Here is a 27,653-nt window from a genome sequence, read left to right on the forward strand (position 1 = left end):
AAAAAGAAGACAGCAGCTCTGCACCCAATAACCTCACAACTTCCCCAAGAGCTGCTTGTGTCAGATTTTTACATATGATTTGTACACTGTTTGACATCTAGCAACAAGCACAATGAAAGACTAGGAAGCTCAGGAAGGCTGTCAAATGTCTATGATGATAAAGATATTTCATGTATCCCTCATAACACCAGATTCAATTAATAACAGACAGACAGATGAGCAATGAACAAAGTATTGGACTCCAGTTAGGAGTTATAACACCAAATTAGTTAATTAATTAGTCAAGTGTTCCATATAGCTCATTTAGTTGCTATTTGTTAAAGTAGAGCCCCAGTATATTCAAAGCAAAGGAGCAGTTTAACCAATTAAAAAAAACAGAGTTTTTCCCTATAAAATATTCTCATTTTTAATCGCCTCTCCATGGATGTCTTAGCATCTGATAGTTCACATAAGAAAAGAAATATTTAATGTGCATGCTAATCCATGCCTTTAATCCCAGAGAAACCTAAGGCTTAGGCTGTGGCTTCTTTTAACTCAGAGATGAAGGGCTGGTACTTCAAACTCAAGATACACGCAGCGCTCACGAGTTGAGGGAGCTCCCAGAAGACACAGCTTAATTGTGAAAGAAGATTAAGAAAGAGGGGAGGAGCCCACAGCCCTCTTTACCAGGAGGGCTTCCCGGGGCTTCTGGGATTTGCGGGTCAGTGTGGAAATGTGGTTGTTGGTTTGGAATTTTGTCTAGATTCTATGTATTTCTCTCTTTCTTTCTCTAAATTGCTCTGTGAATTAATGCTTTTATTTCCTACAGACAGTATGTGCCTTGACCTACACGCTAAACTGCTCTAAAATCGCCTGCTGTTTTCTTCACATTTCAGATGGTTATTGTTAGTTATGTAAAGGACACGTTTGTTGTGAATTTCTTAAACAAGAAAGTGTAGGTCTGTACACTGAAATTTCCCCTTTTGTATGAAACAAAAGGAGAAATGGCAGTGAATATTATCATGCACATTTCTTCTGTGTTGAATGGTGCTTATATGGGTTTTCAGTTTCATGGCAGTTTGAATCAATGCAGAAGCAAAAACTGAATATTTCATCTCTGTAGCTGGTAGAATATGAAGCCTTTTTATTTTAAATATTGTCATGCATGTGTCTTTAAACCAGTTAAACTGCTTAGTTCAAGGAACATTATAGGAGAAATCAAGAGAAGATAATCTGTACAGTTTATTAATGATCTCTAATGTAGTTCAGCATGAAGGTGCATATGGTGTGTTTACAAAAGCTAACGTTAAAAAAATAAACAAAAAAGCATAGACCCTTTTGTCCATTATTTTAAAAGTAGTTTTGCAGCCATTAAAGTTTCCTTTACTTAAGTAAACTGCCATCAGCCTGACAGATTTTGTTTCAATCTCGAACTGAAAACCTGCCACAGGAGGTACAGCTGTGACATCTGCCTTGCTCAGCCTGAGAGATTGCAGCGATTGCAGCTGAAGGTCCCTTTCCCCCTGCAAGTTTCTAGGTCATTGGGACTGAACTGCAAAATCGGGAGACTAAAGAGAAGGAGGGGAGGCATTAAGCATTGAGAACACAATTTCATTTTTTTAACTAATTCTAGAGTTTCTTATTCTAAACTAATTCTAAAATTTCTTAAATATGACAATATTGAGTTCATATTGTAATTTGTCTGAAGGTACAGTACATGTATGTCTCTACCGTTAATAAGAGACAGAAAGAGTCCTTGTCAGCCCTGGATAAAAGGTCTCTTGGGCAAGAATTACGGAATATATTATAGAAATTTGCTCGCTTATTTCCATTTCTACAAGCTATTTTCTGAATCAGTCAAAATCAGGGTATATATGAAACTAGAATACTGGTAAGTCTTGTTCCTTCGGCTTTTTCGCCTGGGCCAACACTAAATGTCTTCCTTCTGCAGCCCTGCAGCACAACAAATATAGCCCTAAACCCGAACTGACGTCTTGGTGTTCAAGGAGCCCATTGGGTTGACTTGGTCCATGCCTTAAAGGATTATAATACTTGAGTCAGGCCCACTTGTAGTCCTCTGTGTTCAAGGCTAAAAGCATTCCATTCCCATAAGCCCCAGAATGCATCTGGTCTCACTTTTCTGCCCAGAGCAGCACTAACAAAAATTGTGCACAGTACTCGAAATGAGTTCTTTCTAGTGTGTTCTGACGTTACATCCCCTGACTCAAATTATACTCTTTGAACTACAGTTATATTCTGTTCTCCTTTTTATTTCTTCTCTTTCTCCTAAGTAGACTAAAGTTTGTTTTTTTTTCTCATTTATATAACTTATTATACATTATTATGTAAGTAACGTTTTCATAAATGTGTGTACATATTCCCAGAAGGTTGAACGTCTTCGTCAACACCAGTTTTCCAGATATTATTTCATAACTTACAGGAGTATTTTGATTCTCGCTGACACACTTCACCGAGCCGTTTCTTTCTAAATTCTCACTTGCCCACACTTTGTTCAGTAAGCTGACAAGCTAAAAAAAATCAAACATGCCACCAGCAAGCGGAATCAACATGCGGAGAAAACTGGCCATTTAAACATCTACATTCCGATGACCTACCCACCTAAGCTAAACCTCTGACAGAATCGTCTTTCCTCAGACACACAGACACGCTCTGTTTCCAGACAATAACCCAAGAATCCTGGCAAGCAAACCTCAGCCGTCTGTGGACGGAGCTGGAAGGAAGCTGAACTGGCAGTTCGCCATCACATCAACGGAGAACTTTCTCATCAAAGGGGGGGAATGACAATTTATGTGCAACCAGTTCCAGTTCTATTCAGCCCTTGTAAGTTTACTTCTAAAGTGTGCTGTGGGGTTGCTGCATTCACGTAGCGAAGTGAGATCATATTAAACTGGGTGGAACGGTGACCTGACACTGCTTCCATGCACCTCTAGCATCCTGAGTCTGGTCTGGTGCACCTTCTGTGTGGAGGCTGCATGTTCTTTCTGAGCCAGCATGGGTCTCCTCTGAGTTCAGGCTTCTCCCCATCTCCACGAACGTGCCACATAGGTTAATCTGTGTGGTTAAGCTGTTCTAATTGACTGTGTCATATCGTGGTCCTGCCTGGTGCTGCGTGTGTGATAAAGCAGATGGGTGGATGTATCAGTGACACATTTCAATTCAACTTTCTGTTGTTCTAATGATCAGCACGCTGGACAGCAAAAGGCCAGGATTAGGTGTGATGTTTTGAATCAATAAAGGCGACCTTAAAAAGAAATCCTTTTCTTTAACCTTCCTATTTCGAGTTCCGCCGGACTGTTACTGCACTGAGGGCTTTGTGTTCAAAGACTGACAATATCTTAGGGTACTAGGAATGTAATATCTGCCTCAAAGAAATGGTGTAACTATAAACAATCAGTGCAGCAGTCAATTATTTACTGGATGTCGGTCTAATTGAATGCTCATTCCTTCTTAATGAATCCCAACATTGCATAAGCAAAGTGTGACACAACGGAACAAATGGTCTGTTTATTTCAGTCTGTTAGTGCTGGCCGGTGCTGTGCCTATGAGTGACACGTCTTAATTGTTTTCATAAAAAAAAACACTTTTGATATTCCCATACGGCTCTCCAGTGCACACAAGCAGCGCTTTGAGCGGATCCGTGCTAAGTGTCAATTTAACAAGCAGTAACTTGACAACACATGGTCGCTGCTGGCATTGAATAATTTAAAGCAGAATTTAATTCCCGACGAAGGGGGCAAGGAACAGAGCCGAGGCGTGAATTTTAACACGCTTTCTTATGAGATTATTTTAATTAGGCATAAAATGATTTGGGGAAAAAAAAGATCTGTTCAGCAAATTACCTGTCCGTTGAATGAATGTGGTACTGCGACGGTCTTCCTCTAAAAGGTCCTGTCTCTTTAATATTTAGATATGTGCAGCTGCTTTTCTGTCTTTATTGCTCGATGCCCCGATGTGTTTTTTTCCTAGCAGTTGCAGTGAAAGTTTGTGGAGCTGGGGTGTCAGTGAAGCGGTGTTACACAGCTCCGAGGGAGGGAGGGAAAGAGAGACAGAGAGGGAGGGAGACGGAGGGTTGCGCTGTCAGACTGATGGGAGTTAGCCCTGAAACGGATCGCTTTTGTGTCGAGACTATAGCAGAATCTGTACAGGCACAAACCTGGACCAATGACCTACCCCACGAAGAAGTAGATTGATTTTTTTTTTCTCTTGGCTTCCCAGAATGACATTACCTCTCGCATTCATATAGTTTTTATTTTAAGCAATGTGCCTCATTCCGTCATGACTTTTGAATTTCGGTCACTGATATTTGGGATTGTAACGCTTCTTGCCTTCTTCCTTATCCTAGCAGACATCTCTGAAGTCGAAGAGGAAATCGGGTAAGTATGTTTAATACTGTATTTTTTTCATGTAACGCCTCACTGGGTGTTAAGGAGACGCCTTCAGATTTGCAAACCCTTGCGTGAGACCTCCACCAAGCCAAACCTAAAGTAGTTGTCTGACTTCATTGGGTGGCCGTTCATTTACTGAAACAGGTCTAAGCCCTTTAAGAAGGAGAACTTTATTCAAAATACTTCATACTTTGATCTGAAACATTGGAAAATATTTAAGCTTTACCATTTTCAACAGAGATGTTTGTATCAATTGGTACTCATTTTATTTTAGAAGGCGGTATTACTGTTGGTGTAACTATAACCTTTTTCCCAGAACAGCATTCATCCATTATGAGCATGAGTTATTTCGCTCGGGTTGTTCTGTCGACGTTTTCCCCTTTCATATGAGAATGTTAAGAGCTCTTATTGAAAAGGGCTCCAGCCCTAAAGATGCTCGAACAGCCCAGCTCCCCGGCAGTGTGGAGTGAGTTGGCAGCAGGAAGTCCCGCAGTTACGGAAAGGAGACGCATCTGGGGAGCGCCGTTATCCCCGTGAAAGCGCTGTACATCGCTTCGAAAGGGATTTGGGCGTGTGAAGCAGGTGGTTTCGATGCAGCTTCAGCGATCTCTGGATACCACCCCTAGCTCATCTCAGTTATTACCTTCAGTTGCATGCGCTTGCTTTCAGAGCTTTTTAGATCCAACTGTTCCGGTCTCAGTTCTGTAATGGACTGTACCTCGCTTTCTGGGCGATTTAGTGCATTGGGTGTTTTGTGATTGACATAGTAAATATACCAGAGCGATCATCATCACTGCATTAAACGCGTCAGTTTTGTCAGCAGTTTTGAAATTACCGGTGCTTTGGCAGATGCTGTTTCTTTCCCGTTTTGTTTCGAGGTTCACCAGTTTGCCGGTGTTAAACCTGGATCTATTCCACTCCAAAATCTAATGGGGCAGGAATTAATTGTTCCAGGATCTTACCGTCTGGGTTGGAGGGTCTGTCGTCATTGCTGAAATAGACCAGTCTTTCTCAGTAGTCGATTTTTATTGTTTGTCATACTAAACTTAGCTGTTGGCACAATGCTTTCACACCCCTGCCCTTGGGATGGTGATGTAAGATGAGCTCCTGTCTCCATCACTGAGAGCCTAAAACACGAGTCACAGAGCAGCCTCATTCAATGTGAAAGATAAAAGTTTCCTCACCTCCTAGTTCGTTTCTAGCTGTCCTAGCTCTAGAAAACCAGCACAATGCATCTGGGGCTACTACTCTATCCTCAAGTGCTTCTGTTATGTCAGGTCAAAAAAATTGATCATGCTACAGTAGTTGTGGCAATAGCCTCAGTTCATACAGTAGCACCTCAACTGATGTGAGAAATGGTGCTTGGAAGGAGGAGATTGCTGACTTGATGCACATGGAGGATTTTAGCTTCATCGGAGCTCCAGGAATTTGCTGGGAATATACCTTGGAGCTCATACTCAGGGTTTGCCTTGCACACTGCACATTTCAAACCTTTGCTAAGCAATAACTGTGCATGGCGGAAAAATAAAAACGTGTTTGAAATGACCAGTGTTTACTTTGATTGATGCCTAACACTTGCCAGATGGTAAATGCTGAAACAGGTGACTTGCTTGATCTGAAGTATAGCAGTTCACAATGCGATGTGACAGGAGATGGGACCATTAGAGAGGGACTTGAAATTTTCTGTAAGTGATATCCATCATTTAGTAATGTATAACTATAGCATGTTGTAATGGAGAACAGGGGTATTCTCTCAATACTGGCCTGTTAAAACTTACTCTTAATGCACTGGTGCACACCAAAATGATTTAGCCGTCTGAAAAAGAGCATACACCTTTTGTTGTCAGCAAACAATTATTTTGTTTTTCAACGTGTACACTCAGCCTATTTAATTTTTCTTTGTGATCAACAGTTGAATATTTATAGAAGAAGTAACAGATAACATGAAAACAACGACACACTAGGAATGATAGGGAGCTCATGCACACAAAGTAAAAGTACATTTGCTGTTAACGGATGAATCAATGCTCTAGGCGAGGAAAGCAGACAGCAGATCTCAGGTCTCTAATGTAGGTGAACCTGTACCATTCAATCCGGCGCCATCTGTGTCTAATACTGTTGACCAGAGCACCCCTTTCAGAGCTGAAAACTTAAGGGTAACTACGCCCATAAACAGAATTAGCAACATAATGTGCCCATAACAGGTTTAGCTCAGAGTATGAGAACAATTTTTTTGGCAGTTAAGGTTTCCTTCGCATCGCATTAAAAACCTCTCTGTGAATCATCATTAAGTGGAAAGACAGGGATCATGTCTCTGCTCAGCTTGCACTCTAATAAATCAGACAGCACATTAGCTACTGTACGTGTTTCCGAAATGCGGCAATGACCGAACAGCCCCCAAAACATGGTAGGAAACTGGGTGCATGTATACTGCAGACATTACAAGAAATGTGATGGGATGATTCTCATGAAGAGCCCTCTGTAAGGTGGTACATGCGCTGTGAGCTCCATGTGGTATTACGAATGCCAGTTGTACAGTAAAGTCAGATTCTACTTGGTACTCAAGATGGTATCATTAACACAGTCTAAGGTCTTTACTGAGCCTTTGCAGAGTTTACTGCAGGAAAACTCTTAGGCTGGGTGGTAGCCTCCCACCCCCAAGCTATCTGAAAGCTAGATCACTGTTCTAGCTTGCACTATGTTTGTTGTTGGAACTAAACAGTATTCGTTCAAGTAGGGTTGTTCACACCCGAAGAAGGCTCCACGGCCGAAACGCTGTGTTTCTTTTCTTCTTTTTTCCGGTTTATTCCATGCTGAAAGGAAAATAAAACACGCAAAGTTTCGGCTGTGGAGCCTTCTACCGGTGTTGTGTCTCTTTCCTCTACCTTTCAGCGTGGAATAAACCTTTACTTGTGTCTTTGCAGCCTGTCATGCTGACGCAGCTCCCTACTTGCATTTCTATCCACGATGCTGTCCGAGGAAGAGCTTTGTGATGCAAACGCTTTACTATTGTCTTTTGAATCAAGTCATCTTTTGTTCTTTTTGCTGTTCAGGTGTTGTTTATTATCTTGCACTCATTGAGGCAATCCGTATTTTTTAGCTTTGGAAATTAAGTGGCTTCCATTCTCTTTTTATTATTTTGAAATAATATTTTTCAGCAACTTTCGCAAAAGCAAGCGAGGAAGAGACGCGGTATTTGTCACCTTATGACTCTGATGTAAGCAAATCCTTCGTTTGTTTCTACATCGAATACGCGCATAGCTCTGAAGAGTCCGAAACCCTACAGAGATGAATGCACGAGATTTTCCTTCGAAAATTGTGATGATGTGCTATTTGTACAGGTGGTTTATTCTTTTAATCTACAAAAACACATTGGTTAATTAACGCAATCGCGAGTCTTCAACAATTTCACGATTTGTCGTTCATTACTTCATTTTTTTAAATCAGCCTTGACTAGATGCAAATGCGTGAGATGTTCAGGCCAAGGTCTGATCTGTTCCCAATGCGACTTGAGACTTGAGAGCTATGCAATTGCATAACTGCTTCATGGAAAATGATCTTGCGTACATTTTGGCGGCGTTCACTCATTCGTATACTACGGGAAACCTGCACTACTGTGGTAGAAACACAGCCCTTTTTACAAGGCAATATAGCGGCAGAGCGAAGGCACTTCGTTTTGAAGCACCAGAGTTCCCAGTGTTTGATAATCTGTTACCGAACTTTACTAACCGGAGGCAGTCCAGAAGACAGTCGAGATCCCTTATACTAGTATAATTACCACAGTAGGAAACAGTTGGTGACGTCATCATAATTATAAATGTCACTCAGATGCCATAGGGACTTGAGCCAGAGAGGTTCAGCAAGCTTGATAAAAAGTTTTTTACACCTTAGCCACTGGACCACTTGTTCAGGACGCTGAATATGCAAAGATTTGAGCAAGCTTTCTGCAGTCCACACAACGCCATTCAGTGGCTAACTGTTGTAAGTATTACATGTCCAACAAAGGAGCGTGTCTCACATCTATCCTTTCCTTTAAGAGCAAGAGCTACTTAGGTAGAGAGGGATAAATCAGTGCAATCCTTTACATCTGAAAGCTTGCTAAAACAGAGGACAGGCACTCCACAGCCTGCTGTTGAACAGCAAGTGTAAGGTGGTGTTTATTCTTCACTCTGGGGTGTTGTGTTTGTTCATCAGCTCAGCTCTTCTCTCCGAAGGTGTCTGTGAGGGGAGGAGGGGGGGCATCTTTGATCTGTGGCTTTAAATAAAGCGTAGCTCAGAGGCAGTAGGTAGCCATGGGTTACTGAAGACACCTTCCAGCTCTGTAGTTAAAATTCTTCCTCTTCCCCACAAAAAAATAGACAGTAGCAGCAGCAGCTGTACAAAGACCTTCTCTGACAAAATCAAACAGCAAAAATGAAAAAAATGCCTTAAAAAAATGAGAAAAAATCTACTGACATCTCAGAGCTGACAAAAGAACATTACTTTGAAGAAAGAATAGGGATTAGAATGGGTGAAAAAAACAATATAGAAAAGGCACATAGATCTTTATATCACCATGAAAAGCTAAAAAAACCACTTGGCAAATTGAATCGTGTCTTAACAGCTGAAGGACTCTATGAATATTTAACATTTCAATTGTCAGGCTTCGTGAGGTTGTATTTCATGTATCTTTATATGTGATAAAATGATATAGGGAATACAATCTATACTTTAGTGGAACTGAATATTTATTTTAGTCTTAGTTGATATTATTACATAAAATCCTAATAGTTAATTTAATGGCATTGCCACAGGTACATTGTGAAAATGACATTACACCGTGATGAAGGCAAGATTAGCCATAAATCACTGGTAGATTTGAAGAAATGTTTTTGAGAACATGTGACTTTTGAAATCCAAATCTTTTTAATTTGGATCTCTAGATACACCTCCTGAATAAATACAGTTGTTTTTTTCACAGTGCCGAAATTTTGGGGATTAGAGTGAAATAAACCTAATTAGAGGATTGGCTGAAAGTCCCCGATCGTAATTCAGGTTTACTACCACATTGTTTGAACTGTTTCAGTGACCTTAGCCTGAGCAGCTATGATTAAGCCTCACTGTGATTTCAGTTTTCTTATGTGATTTTTTCTAAACTTGTAATGCCTTTTATATAATGCTGTAGCCAATTTAACTTCACTTGGCATCCAAACACCACTTTGTTGTGGGACATTCTTCATCAGAGGAGCAGGACACAGTCTTGTGCAGATTCAGTTTTATTGAGCTCAATAAGAACAGCAATGTGCGCTGGGTCTGCCCTGCAGAACAGACAAACTGCAAGGGTTTCCCAGCTCTTATATATAGTACGGACTGAGAAACAAAAGTTACTACAGTACTTCACACTTTAACCTGACAGTTGACGTGACACTTTTAACGTTTTCCTTGTTTATGGCTTCCTCTGTTTATTTTCCTCCTTTAAAACTTGCAGCAGGGAATTTATTGTTGCAGCTGTTGGTACAGGTCACCTTTGTTTGCTGTATTTTGAGATTTTGGCCTAAGTTACCAGATCTAAGCAATCATTCTAATGACTTCTACAATATGGTTCAGTGCTAACATTGTAGTGCTGGATAGATGCAATATAGATATAGATCCTACTTCAACTGATCATTTCTAGGAGGAGATGGGTGTTGTTCAGTTTTTCTTTTTATATGGTAGCACATTTAAGGAACCTGGGGGAAAGGAACAGATGCGTATTATAGTTACGTAGTTCTACACAGACCTCCACTGTCCCTGGAGTTGTGATATTTTTAGATCTTTTACTGTTCACTGTGACAAGATAAATGTTCATCTAAAAACATCTGCATATGTTGTTTGCTGGTGTGCGTTAAATATATATCACATATGCAAAGAATATTATATATGCTATCTACTTAAACTACATGTGTTTGAAATCACATCATCAATCGTAATACTTTTCAAACAACATCACAAACACAGTAGAAATATAATAAGGATAAATAGCAATTTCCTGCACTTACATGGCACTTTTCGTCCTTAAGGAACCTTAAGAGCTTCACCTAAAGGAGAAGACCCCCTCATCCACGACTGAAGTCAAGCACACACCTGGCTGATGCAAAATAGCCATTATGTGCCAGCAGCACCACCACACAGAACTTAAGGTGGAGGAGTACAAAGTTGCTTCACCAGTTATAGTAAGGTGGAATTATAGGGAATCCAGAATGCACAGTCCCAAAGTGGAATATAGCCTGGACAGTAGGTTTAACAACACCTTAGGAGCATTAATGACTAAGTTCTCAGAATCTTAGGATCCAACTAACAGCAAAACCCTCTAGCACATTGTCCACAGTCTCCATGTTAGGGAACAGAAAATTGGAAAATCTGGTACAGAGGGAAGAGTGTCACTTACATAATGATATTTCTGAGTAATGAGAAATAAGCACTTATGGTATGATTTTCAGAAGACACGGCGAAAGAACTTGGTCACAAAGCACCTTCTAAAAATGTGTTTTCAGTCATTAACTGCATAATCTTCTGAGGGCTTATAACAATGTGCCACTATCAGTTTGTCGTAGCATAAATCAATCGAATACATTCCGTTACATAAATCAGGCTTTAAACATCAATTTGCAACCTACAGTAGTTCTTAATTTTGCCTATTGTGAAACTTATTTGCTTTCTTTGAGATGGGACTCCCTTTACAAGTGTTCCTCAGGCTTTGTAATGAGCCAAACAAGCAGCAAAGTTAACACAAGGCACACAGCAGGTTGATCTGCACTACCAGTAGGAGCATATTTGTTCTCATACTTTTTGATTTTCCCAGAGCTTTTTTTCCAAGCCCACAACCAAATTAAAATTCTGTTTTGTCAATTAAGATTCCCTTAGTATGTTTTTTCTTAATGGCATACCTGCTTCCTTACTGTGTATAAATATATTGCGCTCATTATTTATGTTTTGTTACAGGAATCATGAGGGTGCTTGGAAATTATCCTTCCACAGTTCTGAGAGTCAATCCAGCAGGTTAGTTGGCTATTTCAAGCTTGTTTGTGTATTAACAGTATCTCATTACTTTCACAGTCATATTTTCTGCAGACTTTTTTTCCCTTCGGCTGCGTCAAACAATTATTTCATTTAATCTTTCAGGACCCCCTGTGAGCTCACATTTAGTGATGTTTGAAATTACACTGGGTATTGTGCATTTTTAGCAGAATGTCATGGAATTCTTATTAAGTGCTATTCTGGATTTGACCCTAGGCAAAAAAGTCTCTAATAGAAACTAATTAGTCTGTCGGTTTCCATAGAAACATTAGAAACCTCTAAGGTCTGAAATGATGTCTGATTTATCAAATGATGCCTATCTAATTAAAATAAATCATTAAACGCTTATATATAAAAACATCACTGTATTCCGTGGAGATTTCAGTACATCAGCTCTGCCTGTGGAACCCACAGAGGAAAAAAAAACATTTTTGGTAATGTATGAGAAAAGAAAGTCATGTTTTTTATCAAATAGGACACTGTTTCCTTGTCATACCTTATCGGTCACGTAACTGATAAGTGAGTATTAATTTGATCTAATTTCTGAGAATGTTAAGGATTCAATAGATTTTCTGAAGAAGAGTTTGCCTGCGCATCAGCCTCCTCCTTAATCCTTTCATGCTCACTCATAGAGTTAGGAATGAGGGAAAAAAATAACGGCAGACTTCATCTGAGACTTCACCAAGTAAACATTGAGACAGTAAGGATTTCAGATTTTCCTGCGTAAGAAAGTGACACCTGATGTCTGAAGGGCCCAGTGGAGCAGGCAGACAAGAGGTTAAGATTCTGCTGGTTAGCATTGACTTCAGTGAAGTCAAGCTTGGCATTCCAGAGCGACTGCTTTGTTCAGAGAGTTTCCATTATGCTTTCCATTTACTCGAGAAGCCCACATGAGTTTTGGCTGTGTCGTTGTGTCAGTTCCTTTGACCCTACTCATTCATTCCATTACCATTCAAATAAAAGCTCAATTATGTACTTAAGTCAGAGGTATAACATCTGCCCAAACCGATCAGATAGCCTCGACTCATATCCAGGACTGGCGATATCCAAGAGAGAATCCTACTGAGATGTTTCCCCAGGCATTTGTAGATCAAGCTCCTTGGTGTGTGAAGCTCATGTCCTGTGAAAATGGCTGTAGATCACTTTGTTCTCGTGGAGAATGGGCACTGATGCCTTTTCCTGTTATTTCTCCATGAATGTAGAAATGGAGCTACAGAACCAGGGCCTACTCTTCCAGCTGTGGTTGGGGATCTCGGAAGAGGCATCAACAACAGCATTGAGTCTCCATCTTCTGATTGGAGATTCAACAGAAGCCTTTCAAACATTATCAGGTACAGAGACTGATTAATTACAGAACATGTCTATGGCTGGAATATAACAATCATTGGAGAAAGGTTTTGTTTCATGCATTCTTCTTCTGCTGTGCTAAATTCTTTGAATGTGTGTAATCTGAAATACATACTCAGGAAAGCCAATGGATGAAACTGAATTTATCCTTCAAACACCCAAGATTACAGAACTTTGTATTTTTACCCTCTATATTGCTTGTTTCAGCAAACGATTGAAACAAGCACCAAAGCAATTGATTAGAGTAATTTTTCAGCTTTCTTTGAACCAAAGCAAAGTTCTCTTATTTCTTTTATAAAAGTAATTTCAATCTAACACTGAAAAGCTTTAGAATAGGATAGTTTTTCTTGCTCCATTACCAGGTCTCTGTTAACTTGTAATTCCAAAAAACTAGAAGCAGATTTTGGCAATTATGTTGATTTGTGTGCTTGGTTTGCTTTTGCTTTTCTTTAAAGAAAGAGCATCTTGAAATTTCTGGATGCAGAAAAGGATATTTCAGTGCTGAAAGGCAATCTGAAGCCTGGAGATACGATCCATTATATATTTGACCGAGAGAGCACTATGAATGTCTCTGAGACCCTGTACCAGCTCATCCCAAAAGTGTCCCCAATGAAGAAGCAGCACTACAGGCAGTGCGCTATTGTGGGCAATTCTGGAATCTTGCTGAAGAGCCGCTGTGGAGCTGAGATTGACTCCCATGACTTTGTCATCAGGTAAACTCGACCTGTTTTGTGTGGCATGTTGGAAATCTTTTTTTTGATTAATCAGACTACAGTTCTCCTAGAGCATAAAAGCACTCACCTCTGGGTATCCCTGGTATTCAGTCTGATCTTTTGCCTTAAATGACTTGAAATGAACAATGTCTGTCTTTTTAAAATGCTCTTCTGAAACATAAAATGATCATAGTTTATAAAATAATTTGTAGAATATTATGAAATAATAATATAGAAAAATAATTTGTTCCCTTGAATAAGAGCGAAGAAAGGCACTGTAAATAAGGCACTCGCTATTGAAGACAGTAAATCTTTCCTACTGGGACTGTGCCTTTCCACATGGGCTGTAATGCTCCCCTCTGTCCTGGAGGGACTTATGTTGCAGTTCTGCTGATACTTCTATGTTTTGTATCATTGCTCCACTGTCTGTCTCTCTCTGGTAGACCTATCCCTTCAGATCAATGTGTTAACCTGCCTGTCACACATCCGTGCTGTTGGCACGTTCACACTGAGCAGGCTGGGAAACCTCTGCCAGATGCACTTAGTGCACAAAGTAGCAGCTTAGGGTGTGCGTTCTGCTGGGAGAAGGAGGGTGGGCGCTGAGAATGGAAGTGCGATACGGAGCGCCAAGGGATTTGGAAATACATTAGGGCAAAAGCTTTCTCTTCTCTCTCTTAGACGGTATTTACATTCACTGCTGGAGCCTCCACCCCTCCGCTGCACTGATGGCTGTAGATCTGTAGAGTGGAATCGCAGCATAGATTCAGCTTTTGATGGGTTACCAGCGGGAAAGAAAAAGAAACTTAACTGCACAGATCCTCTGTGGCTGGTCCTCTGATTTTAGAGCTTCAGTCATAACGAGATGGATACAGCAAGCCCAATCTGTGCAATGAATGCCGTTACTTTTGTGTTTTAAGGTTTCCCTTGTCCGAAGAGTGTGGCAGAATTGTACTTAGGTGTCTGTTGTTTTTTCTAAGCAGAGTCAGTTCCAGCTAGAGATATACATATTGACTACACTTACTGTACCCCTTGAAATGAGGTTATGCTCTAATGTATTAAGCGTAGTAATTACTGTTTGTTAAGTAGCTAAGTTACCCAAGTGAATTAGCTACTTTGTGTACTCAAGCCTGCAATTGCAGATAAAGTGCTGGTTTGATCAAACTCCTGCAATGAAATAGAAGCCTCAAGCATTGCTTTCCCTGTTCTAGAGAGTAAGCAGACTATAGCAAAAAGGGGGTGAATGGCTGTCTGTATAGGATTTTTTCTAGGCCTTGATGTTAATGGTCAGTGCTGATACAGGGCCTCTGGCTGCTGCCGTCTCAGGTGTAACCTGGCTCCAGTGGAGGAGTACCGTGCCGACGTGGGCCGGCGGACCAGCCTGGTCACCATGAACCCCTCGGTTGTGCAGCGCGCCTTCCAGGACCTGGCCAGCTCGCACTGGAGGGAGCGCTTCCTGGAGCGCCTGAGCTCGCTCAACGGCAGCGTGCTCTGGATCCCCGCCTTCATGGCCAAAGGGGGCGAGGAGCGCGTGCAATGGGCCAGCGAGCTCATTCTCAGGCACGGCATCAACGTGCGCACGGCCTTCCCCTCGCTGAGGCTACTGCACGCTGTCAGAGGGTAAGGAGGCCCTCCTGGGCAGTAAGATAGGCCGCAAACACTGGATCCATTCCAGCTGTTTCTTCGAATCAGTCGGGGTTCAGCTTCGGCAGCATGACTGAGTAGCTTGTTCCCTAACCCCATGACCCTTTGTGTGAAAAGTGCCTCTTTCCTCGGTTTTTAATGCCCTTCCACTTGGTGTGCATTGAGACAAAATCTAAAAAGACGACTGGTTGGGATGAACCCAGATCTGCGACAAGACTCCCTGCTCCCTGGATGTTATTGTCTTAAGGCAGTGGGTCCCAGTCCTGGTCCCGGTGACCCCCACAGCTGCAGGTTTTTCCAGTCGAGCCCTCAGTTACACCATCAAAACCTTCATTGACTGAATAACAGGATTAATGTGAACTGTTTGTTCCCAGATCCTGAATATGTCGGAGTTTTAACCATTGCATTTTGTAAGTGAAATAAAATCCCTGATTTGGGATTAGAAACAAAATACAAATATTCCAACGAAGCAACTTCTTGGATCAATTAAGGCTTCAAGTATCTAATGAAAGTAGAAAGAAATGAAAACCCCCAGGATTGGACACCACTGCCTTAAAGGAATTGGGAAAAAACACTATTTTAATTTTTTAAGCTGAACTCAGATGTACACTGAATATGCTGTAAAAAAGTTCTTGATTTGCATTAGGTAAATTGAAAATGAGTTCTTGTCTGCCATGGTTTTGCTTGACATCATTCACCATGGAAATGATATGTTTAAAACTGTGGCAGACCAGTAGATAAAGTGACTGCAGTGTAACAGATAATCAGCCACTACATGCTTCCAAAAGGCCTCTATTGTAAATAGGCTCATAGGGTGTTAGCTTGTTAATGATGCGAATGCTGAAGGATTGGTGTCCCCATTCCCAGATGGGGTTTAATTATTGGTGTGTTATAAAAACGGCTTGCAGATTGGCAGGGTTTGGTAGCAGTCATGGAAGTCCTATACTGTAGGTCTTACAAAATAAGGATAAAGCAAGGTCTGTCATGCTCATCTTACATGAAAAGACTCCAGAACTAAAAATTACAGTAATTTCAAGGGACTTTCAGTATTACTGAGGCTGTGAGGTGTCCCACTAGATCGGTACACCAGTGTCTGTAGTAAATTTATAGGTAATGTACAATCCTAAAAGAGTCAAACAAAGTGGAAGCAGTGAATACAATACAATTAAGTGATCGACTGATTCACATAAGTCAAGTTCAGGATATGATAAAAGCCAGAAGACATGATGGTTCTCCAGGAACAGGAGTGAATAACAATGCAGTACACTGTCCGCTCTCTGCTAGTAATGGGAATTTTTGTGGCTTTTGGTCATGGAACTATGAATGAATGAATTAATTAATTGCTTACACTTATATAGCGCTTTTCTGGACACTCCACTAATGGGGACTCCCCTCCACCACCACCAATGTGCAGCATCCACCTGGATGATGCGACAGTACCCATAGTGCGCCAGAACGCTCACCACACACCAGCTATTAGTGGGGAGGAGAGCAGAGTTATGAATCCAATTCATAGATGGGGATTATTAGGAGGCCCTGATTGGTAAGGGCCAATGGGAAATTTGGCCAAGACACCGGGGTTACACCCCTATTCTTTTTGAGAAACACCCTGGGATTTTTAATGACCACAGAGAGTCAGGACCTAGGTTTTACGTTTCATCCGAAAGACGGCGCCTGTTTACAGTATAGTGTCCCTGTCACTATACTGGGGCATTAGGACCCACACTGACTGCAGGGTGAGCACCCCCTGCTGGCCCCACTAACACCTTTTCCAGCAGCAACCTTAGTTTTTCCCAGGAGGTCTCCCATCCAGGTACTGGCCAGGCTCACACCTGCTGAGCTCCAGTGGGCTGCCAGTTGTGAGTTGCAGAGTGATATGGCTGCTGGCTAAGGTTCTATTAATGTCTGCATAATCTGTTGCCTAATTTGAAATGGCACCTACAGGGCTTGTAGGTAGAGCAGGAGTTCAGTAATTAAACACATTTCTGTTTCCACATTTCGGTCTTCTGATTGCAGTGTTTGTACAGACGGTTCAGGGGGCAAGGGAGGGCAAGTGGATTTGAGCAACTCTTCTTGCCTGTGATTGTGCTGTGGTTGAGAATGGGAACCTTTGTGATAGAGCATGTGCTGAGATCCCGTTACATCCGACTACACTTTGTTATTTAGGGCACCTCATTTCTGCCAGTTTCCCTTGGGGATGTTACATAGCGAGAATGCGCCAAGCGATTGGGATACTGGAGTGCTGTCGTCACTGCAGGGCTGCTTTCGCTGGCAGGCAAGGAGGTTGTGCAGTTTAGACCAGGAATGAGACAGTTGAAGATGAGCCTTTTTTTATTTTGAACAGCAAATATGATGAGGATTAGGTGGACTGGAGCTTAGAAGAATGTGATATTGGTGGACATTAGCAGGCAGCAGCATGGTTAGGGCTCTGGACGAAGGACTGTAAGGTTGTGGTTCAACTCACAGGTGGCTCTGCCACATCCTCAGTGTGTTCACCGAAAGCCCTTTGGTGAATAGTTAATGATTGTATTATTCTTTTATTTTACTAGGGAAGTCATTCTGTTTGGGAAATTCAGAGATTAATGACATATTTGTCCCAGCAATGATACCAAGCAAAAGGTCAACAAATGATTAAGAAAACAAGCAAACTAAGAGGTTTCATAATTTCCAAAACAGAATGTCCTGTGATACATCTTCATAAACTTGAGGTTTTTTTGCCGTTTATTTAAAGACCTCGTTTGTATGCTGCAAAGGAAGTTATATTCTGCTGGCATCTTAAAAATACATTGCAAAAATAAGAATAATCAAAATAAGGACAGCTAAAAGGTCATTTTGCTTTTGAGTCCTCATGTTATATTATTTACATTTTCTTTACAGGTACTGGCTAACAAATAAAGTTCCCATTAAAAGGCCCACAACCGGTCTTCTGATGTACACACTGGCCACGCGCTTCTGCGAGGAGATCCATCTGTACGGATTCTGGCCCTTCTCTCTGGGCCCCAATGGGCTCCCAGTGAAGTATCACTACTACGACAGCCTGACTTACGAATACAGGGCCCAGTCCAGCCCCCACTCCATGCCTGTGGAATTCAGAGCCTTGAAGAGACTGCACAGCCAGGGCGCGCTGAAGCTGCACACTGGGGAATGTAACGCAAGATCATAGCGTCAGCACGAAGCGGGATGAGAATTCCATAAATAACACCTGAAACTAAGCTGGGAAAGGGCACCTTGCCAGGGGTGTGTACATAAACGTATACCTGGCGTGTACCACCAACGGAGGAAGAAATACAATAAAGAACGGAACCACTATGTGCGAACAGCACAAGCATTTTGCAAGATCATTCAGAAAGGAGCATTCATACTTAGTACAAACCCAGGCGCTGTAGTTGTGTTATTTTTCTCAACCAGCAGAGCTGCCTGAATGTTGGGAGAGGTTTTGCATGAGTATAAGGAATATGAATTAAGGAATAAGGCTCAGGCCCTTTTCAGTCCAACTTTATAACTAATTCCCACCACCTGGGCAAGAATGGACTGGACAAGTGTGGCCCCACCTTAGGTCAAGGACTATTTCCTGCAGCGTTTGCCTGGCATGACTTGCAACAGGGAGCAGGCTGCAGTCATTGGAAGGAAGGCAGATTTGATTCTCTATAGATTTGTTTTAAGGATTTTTTCTCTTATAATTATTTATTCAGGCGGTATTGTTTAAAAGAAACAAACCGAACCAGTGTCTCCTCTTCTGTTTGCCCAACGAGCTAGAGCTGAAAATGAATCTTTTGGACTTGAAAAGCAGGACAGGCAGCTTGAGTGGGAGCACGTAGAAGGGTTCTGCACACCTGTTCCCATTTCCCTAATTGACCATGGGCAGACTACCCACGCATTGTTTGTCTCTGTTCTTGCACTGCTACTCAACTTAATAAATGCACTCGAGCAACCTACTGACAGGGCATCATTTTATTCTGGGAAATAATTTGGAGCACCTGTGTTCTAAGGAAAGTGCTAAAGAAAAGAACAAACGATCTTGAGTGTCAGGGAATCATAAAATCAGGTGAGCAGCTCCGGCATTTCGCATTTACATCAATGACAAAAATAAGAGGTTTGATTTGATAAGCCAGGGAGAGAACTGAAATGTATTGATAATTAAAGAGGAACTGCAATGCCATTTTTATATCTCGGAGGGTTCGAAAGAATCGGCATTGATGAGTGCAAAGTGATGAGTGAAGGTAAAACATACACAGTGACATGTAAAAGCTCCAATTTACATCACAAAATAGATCAAATTTCCAGGTGTGTGCAGCGACATATTCTGTGATTCAGAATGCGGCAACAAGACTTCAGGTGAGATGAAGCGGCCCTATTACACTGTAAACAAGCAGGCTTGTGAATCCACTGCTTTTAATCTAATAGAAATATTGCTCTCGACTTTGAGCTGTTTTTGTCGACAAATACTACTTGCTTATTAACTCTGCATGCAGATCATGTTTGAACATTTCTGTGGTGAAATGTCACAACCTGCACAACCTGTGCTTATTCGCTCGTACATTGTAGTACATGTGTCATTTGTAGTGACTAGTGAGTAGGAAGGGCTGCTTAATGTCGCAATTAGTGGGAACTCTTGCTCTCACCCATGGCAAGACCAGGGGTTTGCGACAACATGATGACTTACAGTACTTTTACAAACTAAGTTGTGCTTAGTTCAGAATTTGTCAACTTTTTCTGTATCATCAAAGAATTTGTTACCAAGATTTAATAACTGGTCGGAGACACTGGGACTGCAGTTCCCCTTTAATGTACTTTGGAATTGAGCTTGGCAGATTATTAAGGTTATGTAATATGTAGCAAGGTAATGTTTTCTGGAGCATATATGCAGTCATATGGCACAAAAAGATGTTTTGTTTTTTTCCAGTCTGTTTCTTCTTACTAATATAAATGTAGTAAAATGTACTGGAGCATCTATGTTCATTCCCTTTGGAAATAAAATGTACCACATAAAATGTATCACACAGTAGCCTGGTATTCCTGTCTATCAAGTTATCTTTCATGTCTTCAGTTTCTAACATGAAAACGTGCAGTATTCAGCCTCCCAACCAGAGCTTGGCTGAGCCCGGGTTTGAGCCTAGGACATATCACTAGCTGATTGTAACCAGGATTCCTGCAATTTTAGCACAATTGTTCATGCACTGCAGAGTGTAGGGTGTGATTTGTGGGCCAGAGCTTTCTGGATCACAGCAACCCCTGTGCCCATCCTTGACTTGCAGTCTTGTGGTGCTGTTGGTGAGAGGAGTCCGATTCTCGCCCATGTGTGCTTGTGGGCTTGGCAGTAGCAAGCTGAGACATGAAAAACTATTGATGATTCTAAATCAGGTGGGTATAACAAAAATAATTATTCTATTTTGTTAAATATCCCATATTCTACCTCCTTTTTCAGGCAATTTCTATTGTCCTTTTCTCACTTGCAGAACACACTATTATCCAGAAGATGGCAGTGCTCGAACAAAACAGAGCAGTCTTGAGCTCAGCTAACTACTTGTTCCATACATTTTGCTCATATTGTGGTCAAAACTGCATTGATTTTATTACTTTTTTAAGAGAATATTTCCAGCATAATTGGTCCCTTTAGAAAGTACTGCTGCAATCCTCCAGCTGTTGATTAAGAACAGTTTACACACCCTGCCATATTAAACAAAACACCTTAAACACAGCAGAAACAGTCCCATTTTCCCCAAAAGCATGCGTACTAGTCTTCTTCATGACCATCTGCTTCAGACCCTGCATGATACATATGCTCAGCTAGAAGTTGCTGCTGTGTTTGTGTCTGCTTCATTTCTTTCCTACTTTCCATTCTTACCAATCTGATTTTCTCAGCTGCTGCCCAGATATGCCGTGTTTCCTGAAGCTGGTGAATGTGCATTGTAGAGAGGATATCCCTCTTAATCTGTTGTTTCAGTCCTGCCTAAGAGGTCTCAGTGGACTTGGCTGAGCTATTTCACCCCACCACACCTCACTACACAGTGTGTGTACAGACTTTTCTTGGCTAATTGACAACTTTTTATTTGTTTTAATTGGTTTGCAGTTTAATTAACATCTGGTGATATTTTAATAATTGTCTCTTCTTGGCTCCCGAATTACCAGTGTTTGGTTATTCATACAGTGAGATAGCGGGGTCACAAGAGACAGTCAGTTTTTCCTCATTACAGGACTCCAGCTCAAAAGTGTATGAGAGCTTTCACTGCAATAAAATAAGGAGCCCAAAAAGCTCAGTGTTGTTTTCTTTTCTGAAAATATAACACAGGCTTTGCTGACAACCTTCTGTTATATGAGTAATCTTTCACGGTGCCTACAGGCATTTGCCCTACTTATGTAAAATGGCAAATTCATTTCACAGTTTTAGTCTTATAAAGGCAAGATAAGTTTAAGGTGAGACTCATGGAAAGATGTGCTCTTCGCTTGCTTGCAAAGCATTATAATTTGCATATAGCTAGGAGTGGCTCTGTCAATTCAAGAACAATAACGTGTTTGTCATGGGGTGATAAAGACAAATACTGGAAACACCCAGACATAGAAAGCCATATGCAAAGAAATAGCCAAAAACATCTCCGTTGTTAACAGATCCTGTCCACGGTCTTTTATTAAGCCTTGGATACAAAACTAGAAGAGACATGCAAAAGGCTTGTATTTGTATGTGTTATATGGCTTGTTAATGCTGTTAAGAAATTATTCAAATATATGGTCAGTGTTGTACCGATAGGCTTTGGCTCCCCTGCGACCCTGAATTGGATGGAGTGGTTAGAAAATAGATGGATGTACACGTGTACTGTATGCACAGTAAATACAGTATGTATGTGGAGTGCGTACTGCACATAAAAACAACAAACAAGAGTAGGCCGTTCAGCCCAACTAGGCTTTTTGCTAGTTACTAGCTAATTGATCTAAGTATCTCATTCAGTCTTTTCTTGAAACAAGCCAAGGTATTGGCTTCAACTACATTGCTGGGAAGATTTGTGTAAGGAACTGCCATCTGTTCTTGTTTTTAAATGCTCACAAATACACACATAAAGCACATTGCAATGCAGCCATACTGTACCTGTCATTATGTCTTTGTATTTATTTTTAGTATTGTATAGAACTTAATTTTGATTTGTGTTCTAATGACCTAAGAATTGATTCAATATTAAGCTAACCTGGTGATTGCCGTGGACGACGTCCTGATGTTGCCCAGTGAAATGTTTTCAGAAAGGAAAAGAATGGTTCTTCATAAATAGAATCCTCTGGTTTTCTGGTCATTAAAGAACATTCTTTGTCTTGTTCATTTTAAAAGAATCATTTTGTTTCTTAAAAGAATATGTTGAATCTCATTCTTTATCTTATTAAAGCACAATCAAAAACTGTTATTCAGTTGCTTTACGCTGTTTTAAAATTATGATTATGTTTTAACCAATACATAGGCCTGCTCCTAAACATTGACTCTTAGTCCTTAGTATATTAATAATGGGGTAGTTATGAATACTTACCCTAAAGATACCATATTTGTGCATTGAAAAAATATGTGATTAACATGCATTAGAGCAAAAATGTCAGACCTTCACTAAACACACCAGGAGACTGTATTAAATATCAACATGTGGAGCACCAAACCATGTGATGTTATTTTCACAGTGGCTTTTATACCTTTGTGTGTTGTTCTAATGCTCTCAGTTTTGGTTAAAAATAGCGAATGGACTGACTGCTGGCGTCAAGAAGCTGTCCTGAATAATTAGTGGGTTATCTTTAAATGTGAGTCTGTGTGTTAGTTAAAAATAGAAACTCATTGTGACCAAGATTGCTAAACCACATTAAGCCCCCAAAAAAACCCATTGAGGTTACAGCTCAGAGACGAGCCCTACTTAGGAAGCAAGATATTCCTGCTGTCAGAATGTTTTAATATGCTAAGAGTTTTGTAAAAAAAATATGATTATGCGGTGGCACGGCAGTCAGTGCTGTGATCTTGCAACTCTTAAAGGGAAATTTTCTCACCGAGGGCCAATTTTCCCAGAAGGCGTTTAACCCGCCTGTCTGTTTGTCTTTGGAAACCAGAGCAAATAGAGAAAACCCATGCGAACAGGGGAAGAACATGCAAACTCCACACAGCTATATACCATGCCTTTTATATATAGGACTATAAGCTATGTGTGTCCTTATATAGCTTATATATATATAGCTATACTATATAAAAGCATTCTAGCACCCCATATCTGGAATTGAACCCAGGACCACTGTAAAACAGCTCAGCTAACCACTGCCCCACCACACAATATAACCAATCTACACACTAAGAATAAAATAAACAGCATGAAATATATAGCAACAAAAACCATATAACAACGTTTCACACAAACATCACAGGACCACAGTTACCGAGCTGCACCTGCAGAAAATTCTCCTCAGCTCCCAAGTCCTTAATGGTGTCTTCCATCATTTTCACATGACTTCTCCGCCTGCTCTTAGCTTTCAGCTGAAACGGTGTCTCGTTATGAACTGTTACAAATTACTGTGTGACTGTAATGTCATTTGCAGAAATAAATGTCAAAGGTTATGCATGCTGTTATATCTCTGTGCCGTATTTGGGAAGATGTTATGACAGTTTTTTTAGCCTCATTAAAATAAATCACAACTAAAATATCTTTTTTTAGATCTTTGCTCAAAAGTGACATTAATATCATAAGAAAGGCATATAGAATTCAGGGCAGTATTTTCATTGCAATTTACTCCTGCCCTTGCCGTAAGGGATGGATGTAGGCAGGTCATCTTTCTAAAGCTTTTTTGGCACTATTAATTATTGGGCAACAACTTATCCCTGCAAAGATTCCCCAGGCACCACATCCTGAAATATGTTATACCTTCAGGATAAAAAGAGGGTTAACCTGGGAAAAATCTGTTGGCCTAACAGACTTATTTAGCGAAATGGATCTTGTATTGTTGGAAAGTGCCCAAAATGTCAATCGCCCCCACTAGTCTGGGGATTCTGGGTTTCAGTCACACAGTCTCCTGCATAGAAAAATAAGAGATTTGTGATCCACTGATTGGAACAAACCATGCAACAATCCAGCAATGAGACCTTAGATGATGGCACAATTACTACAGAAAACGAGAGAGAGCAGGCATCGCTGGCTGACTTGCACTCCAACCACTATTAACCATTCAGAGCACAACCCTTTCTTCATCACCAAATTATTGTACAGAAATTCGGACTTTACACCTCTATGACCACCACTATATTAACTGAATATAGTTAAAAATAACTATATACAGCAATGTTTTTATTTTGTTCTTGACTATTTGTTAGGAATAGTAGTACTATTCTGTAAATGTATTTAAACATATTGAGTACAGGCAGTTTAAGGAGAAGAAAGTTAACTAAAGTTTCGATTGCACATCCATCCAGTTCTGAAGCTTTACTATAGTTAAACCAGGGATCCCCAGTCCTTGTAATGGAGCATACCAACACAGCTTATAACAACCTGTATCAGCTTAACCTGTATCAGCATTATTGGCTCAATTGGAAAACCGGTTCCAGCTCTTCAGGTGCTGATGTTTTAAAGAGCTAGAAAACTTTAAATAGTGTCTGTAAACTCAGTGATGGATAAGGGCTCCTTGAATTAACTTCGCTCACAATAACATTTTCCTCACAAATTACACCAGAAATGAGAAAATTAGAGGGGACTTTCATGTTCTTTGTTACTTGTATAAGAGGTACTTAAATTACTGTATCCTGAAGTACTTAAAGGAGAGATTTTGAACATCTACTTGGAATTTCATTGAGAAAGCAAAGGGAAAAGAAGATGAATCAGCTCTTGGGAATAAATTACGTGGCCATGCTGAAAGTAAAACAGAGACATGAAATAGAAAAAGATTTTGATCATTTGGTCAAAATAATTTATTGATACCTCACAGAGAGGGAAGTTTAATCATAGGAACTAGAACGCGCCATTCAAAAATAGTCAAAAGACAGTACAAATAAAGACAAGATCACAGGGTAAGGCAAGAGATAAAAGCAATGAGGCGTTCAAAGAAGGAAAGAGTCATTTTAAGATGATCAAAAAAGGCAGTGGTTTGACAGCAGGTATCCCATTTGGGGTGTTGCTCAAACAGTGAAAGTCTAAACCAACACATACTACATTAATATCGATTGCCATGTCTGACATAGATTTAGTTTAAAATAAAATATTAGTCAACTAAGGAAACAAATCAACTATGTTCATATTAAAATTAACTATCACAAGGCCATTAGCTGACCTGTCTGCACTGTTCATTTACTGTACAACAGACTTTATATTCTGTTCTGCTTTCAGTTAAGCATTATACTGAAGCACTGGTATTTCAAACTAATGACAGAAGTGCACACTAGAAGCTAAACAAAATCACATTTTTTTCCCAAATGACAGAACTTGGCTGAACAATAAATTAACACTGCATAAAACAATACATTTAGTACAGAAACCTTTGAAAGAAAAATAGCTTCACAAATATATTAACTGTATTGTATAAATTTCTTAAACCAAACTTAAAATACTTCAGTTATTTTAAACATAAATTTTAATGTGCATTCCAGTTTGTTAGTTTTATGTTTGTTTGGTGCCATCTTTTATTAATATTTTCACACTGTTTTCAGAAAATAAAGAAATTGTATTTTCATCGCTTTGCAATTTTACACTTATGATAGTCTGCATTTCTTTAAAAATTGTTTTATGTTATCAATGGACTTTTGAGCACCTCCAATAAAAAAAATCTTATCAGCCATGAGTATTTCAAAGAAACAGAATACCGATTTTTCCAGAAAGTGCAACAGAAGATAAAACTGTAATAAGTAATAAAAAGTTGATGGAAATACTTTCCATAATGACATTTATCTCCATAATGTGTTTGGAGCTGATGGAATTAATACAGTAGTTTTATTTTTAACAACCAAATATAATTTAGGTCTTGTAATCCAGATGCTATCCTAGGTTTTAACAAAAGAAAACAAAACAAAACTGAAACCAGAGTAGTATGGAGAAAACAATACCAGGAATAAATCTTAGGTATTAAATTATTTCAAAATCTTGTTCGAAACGTATTCTAACATTCAAGGTGAAAAATGAAGTCCTCCAATTTGATATATTCTTAGACAAAGACGTATGCAAACAGCAACATCCATATACAGGTACTGTATTAGAAGATTTCTTTCAGCACTAATCTTACAAAAGCATACTGTATGCTAACAATACATGTCTTGTGTTTAATGGAGTTTCTACTGTACTGCTACTTCAGGAGGGACGTCAGCTACCAAGATTTCCTTCACCTGTGCTGCTCTAACTCCTAATTTTCCATGGCATTTTTTAAATGGAAACATCTGAAGGGAAAAAAAAAGAAAAAAAATCGATGATGAACTGCATCATCATCAATTTTCTACATCCTTCAGACTGCATCAGAAATCAGATGAATGCAACAACACTCAGAACATGCTCCCTGATATAACTATTTAAAAAGACAGGCATTTCCATCTCTAGGTATTTATAAATTAATTTAGCATAGTCAGATATTCCATAAAACACCTCCAACAATTTTATGAAGATATACAGTAAGTGCCTTTGTTATTGGCAGAGTTCCAGTAGACATGCTTTAGTTAAACCCTGAGTCTGCGAAACACAAGGCAATCCACAGTGAGGTATTTCTGAGCAACAAATTTCGCAGAACAAAATGAAGTAAACAACTGCATATCTGATTTGGATTGTCACCTAACTGTGGCACTAAAACATAATATAGGTAACAAGATATCCATCTATATACATAAGGTAAGGTCATGTTGCAACCTTCGTTCTCAGCATGTGAAAGGAAATCAGTTTTGAAAACATTTTCAATGTCCCCAGTTTAAGAGCACCTGTGAGTTACCCTAGAAACGATCCATGAAGGTGCCTAACTAGCACACTAAGCCCTATTGCCCTAAAACACTCAGGATATTGTCTTAATCCCCAAGGCCATGCCGGTGACAGAGACTATCTTCATATTAAAACAGCTAGATGTTGCCTCTAACTCCTAACTGACTCTCTCGCAAGGAGTTCAAAACTATAACCCCCCCACACTGTACCAAGCAATTTAATCCATCCAACCTGAAAGGCCATTAAGGCATAGAACGTTCACCTGGCTGTAAGGCCATGCTCACCTAGTTAGAAATTAAATCAGCCTCACGGCTAATGGAAAAGTTCCAAAGACAAGAACGGATAAGTAAAAAAAACACATGACAAATAATAGCCAGAGGTGAACACTGATAAAAAGCAACATCTGTGACATTAAACTCCTGTACCTGAAGGAGGATATTTACAGCCCAGGAAAAAAAAACAAATTTACAGACAAGGATTATAAGTGAACTATTTAATTCAAAACTAATCTTTTTCAATTTTGTTTGAGCAGCTTTTCTAAAGTTTTAACTAACAATAAAAAACAACATTTTTATTGATAGTTAAAATTACTTTTGCACTCTGAAGAAATGTTTTAAAAAAACAACTTGGAACAGCAATGG

The 27,653-nt window shown here is 40.0% G+C and overlaps 1 protein-coding gene across 1 annotated transcript; it reads left to right on the forward strand.

The window, feature by feature from the left end:
• Positions 1 to 3,989: 3,989 nt before the first annotated feature.
• On the forward strand, positions 3,990 to 20,116 carry st8sia2 (ST8 alpha-N-acetyl-neuraminide alpha-2,8-sialyltransferase 2). Its single transcript, XM_015343397.2, has 6 exons — positions 3,990 to 4,373; positions 11,346 to 11,402; positions 12,623 to 12,751; positions 13,223 to 13,480; positions 14,804 to 15,097; positions 17,999 to 20,116. The coding sequence occupies exons 1-6, from the start codon at positions 4,276 to 4,278 to the stop codon at positions 18,282 to 18,284; spliced, it is 1,122 nt and encodes a 373-aa protein (XP_015198883.2). The 5' UTR covers positions 3,990 to 4,275; the 3' UTR covers positions 18,285 to 20,116.
• Positions 20,117 to 27,653: the final 7,537 nt, after the last annotated feature.

The sequence above is a fragment of the Lepisosteus oculatus genome, chromosome 5 (assembly GCF_040954835.1).
Source record: "Lepisosteus oculatus isolate fLepOcu1 chromosome 5, fLepOcu1.hap2, whole genome shotgun sequence".
NCBI classification, from domain to species: domain Eukaryota; kingdom Metazoa; phylum Chordata; class Actinopteri; order Semionotiformes; family Lepisosteidae; genus Lepisosteus; species Lepisosteus oculatus.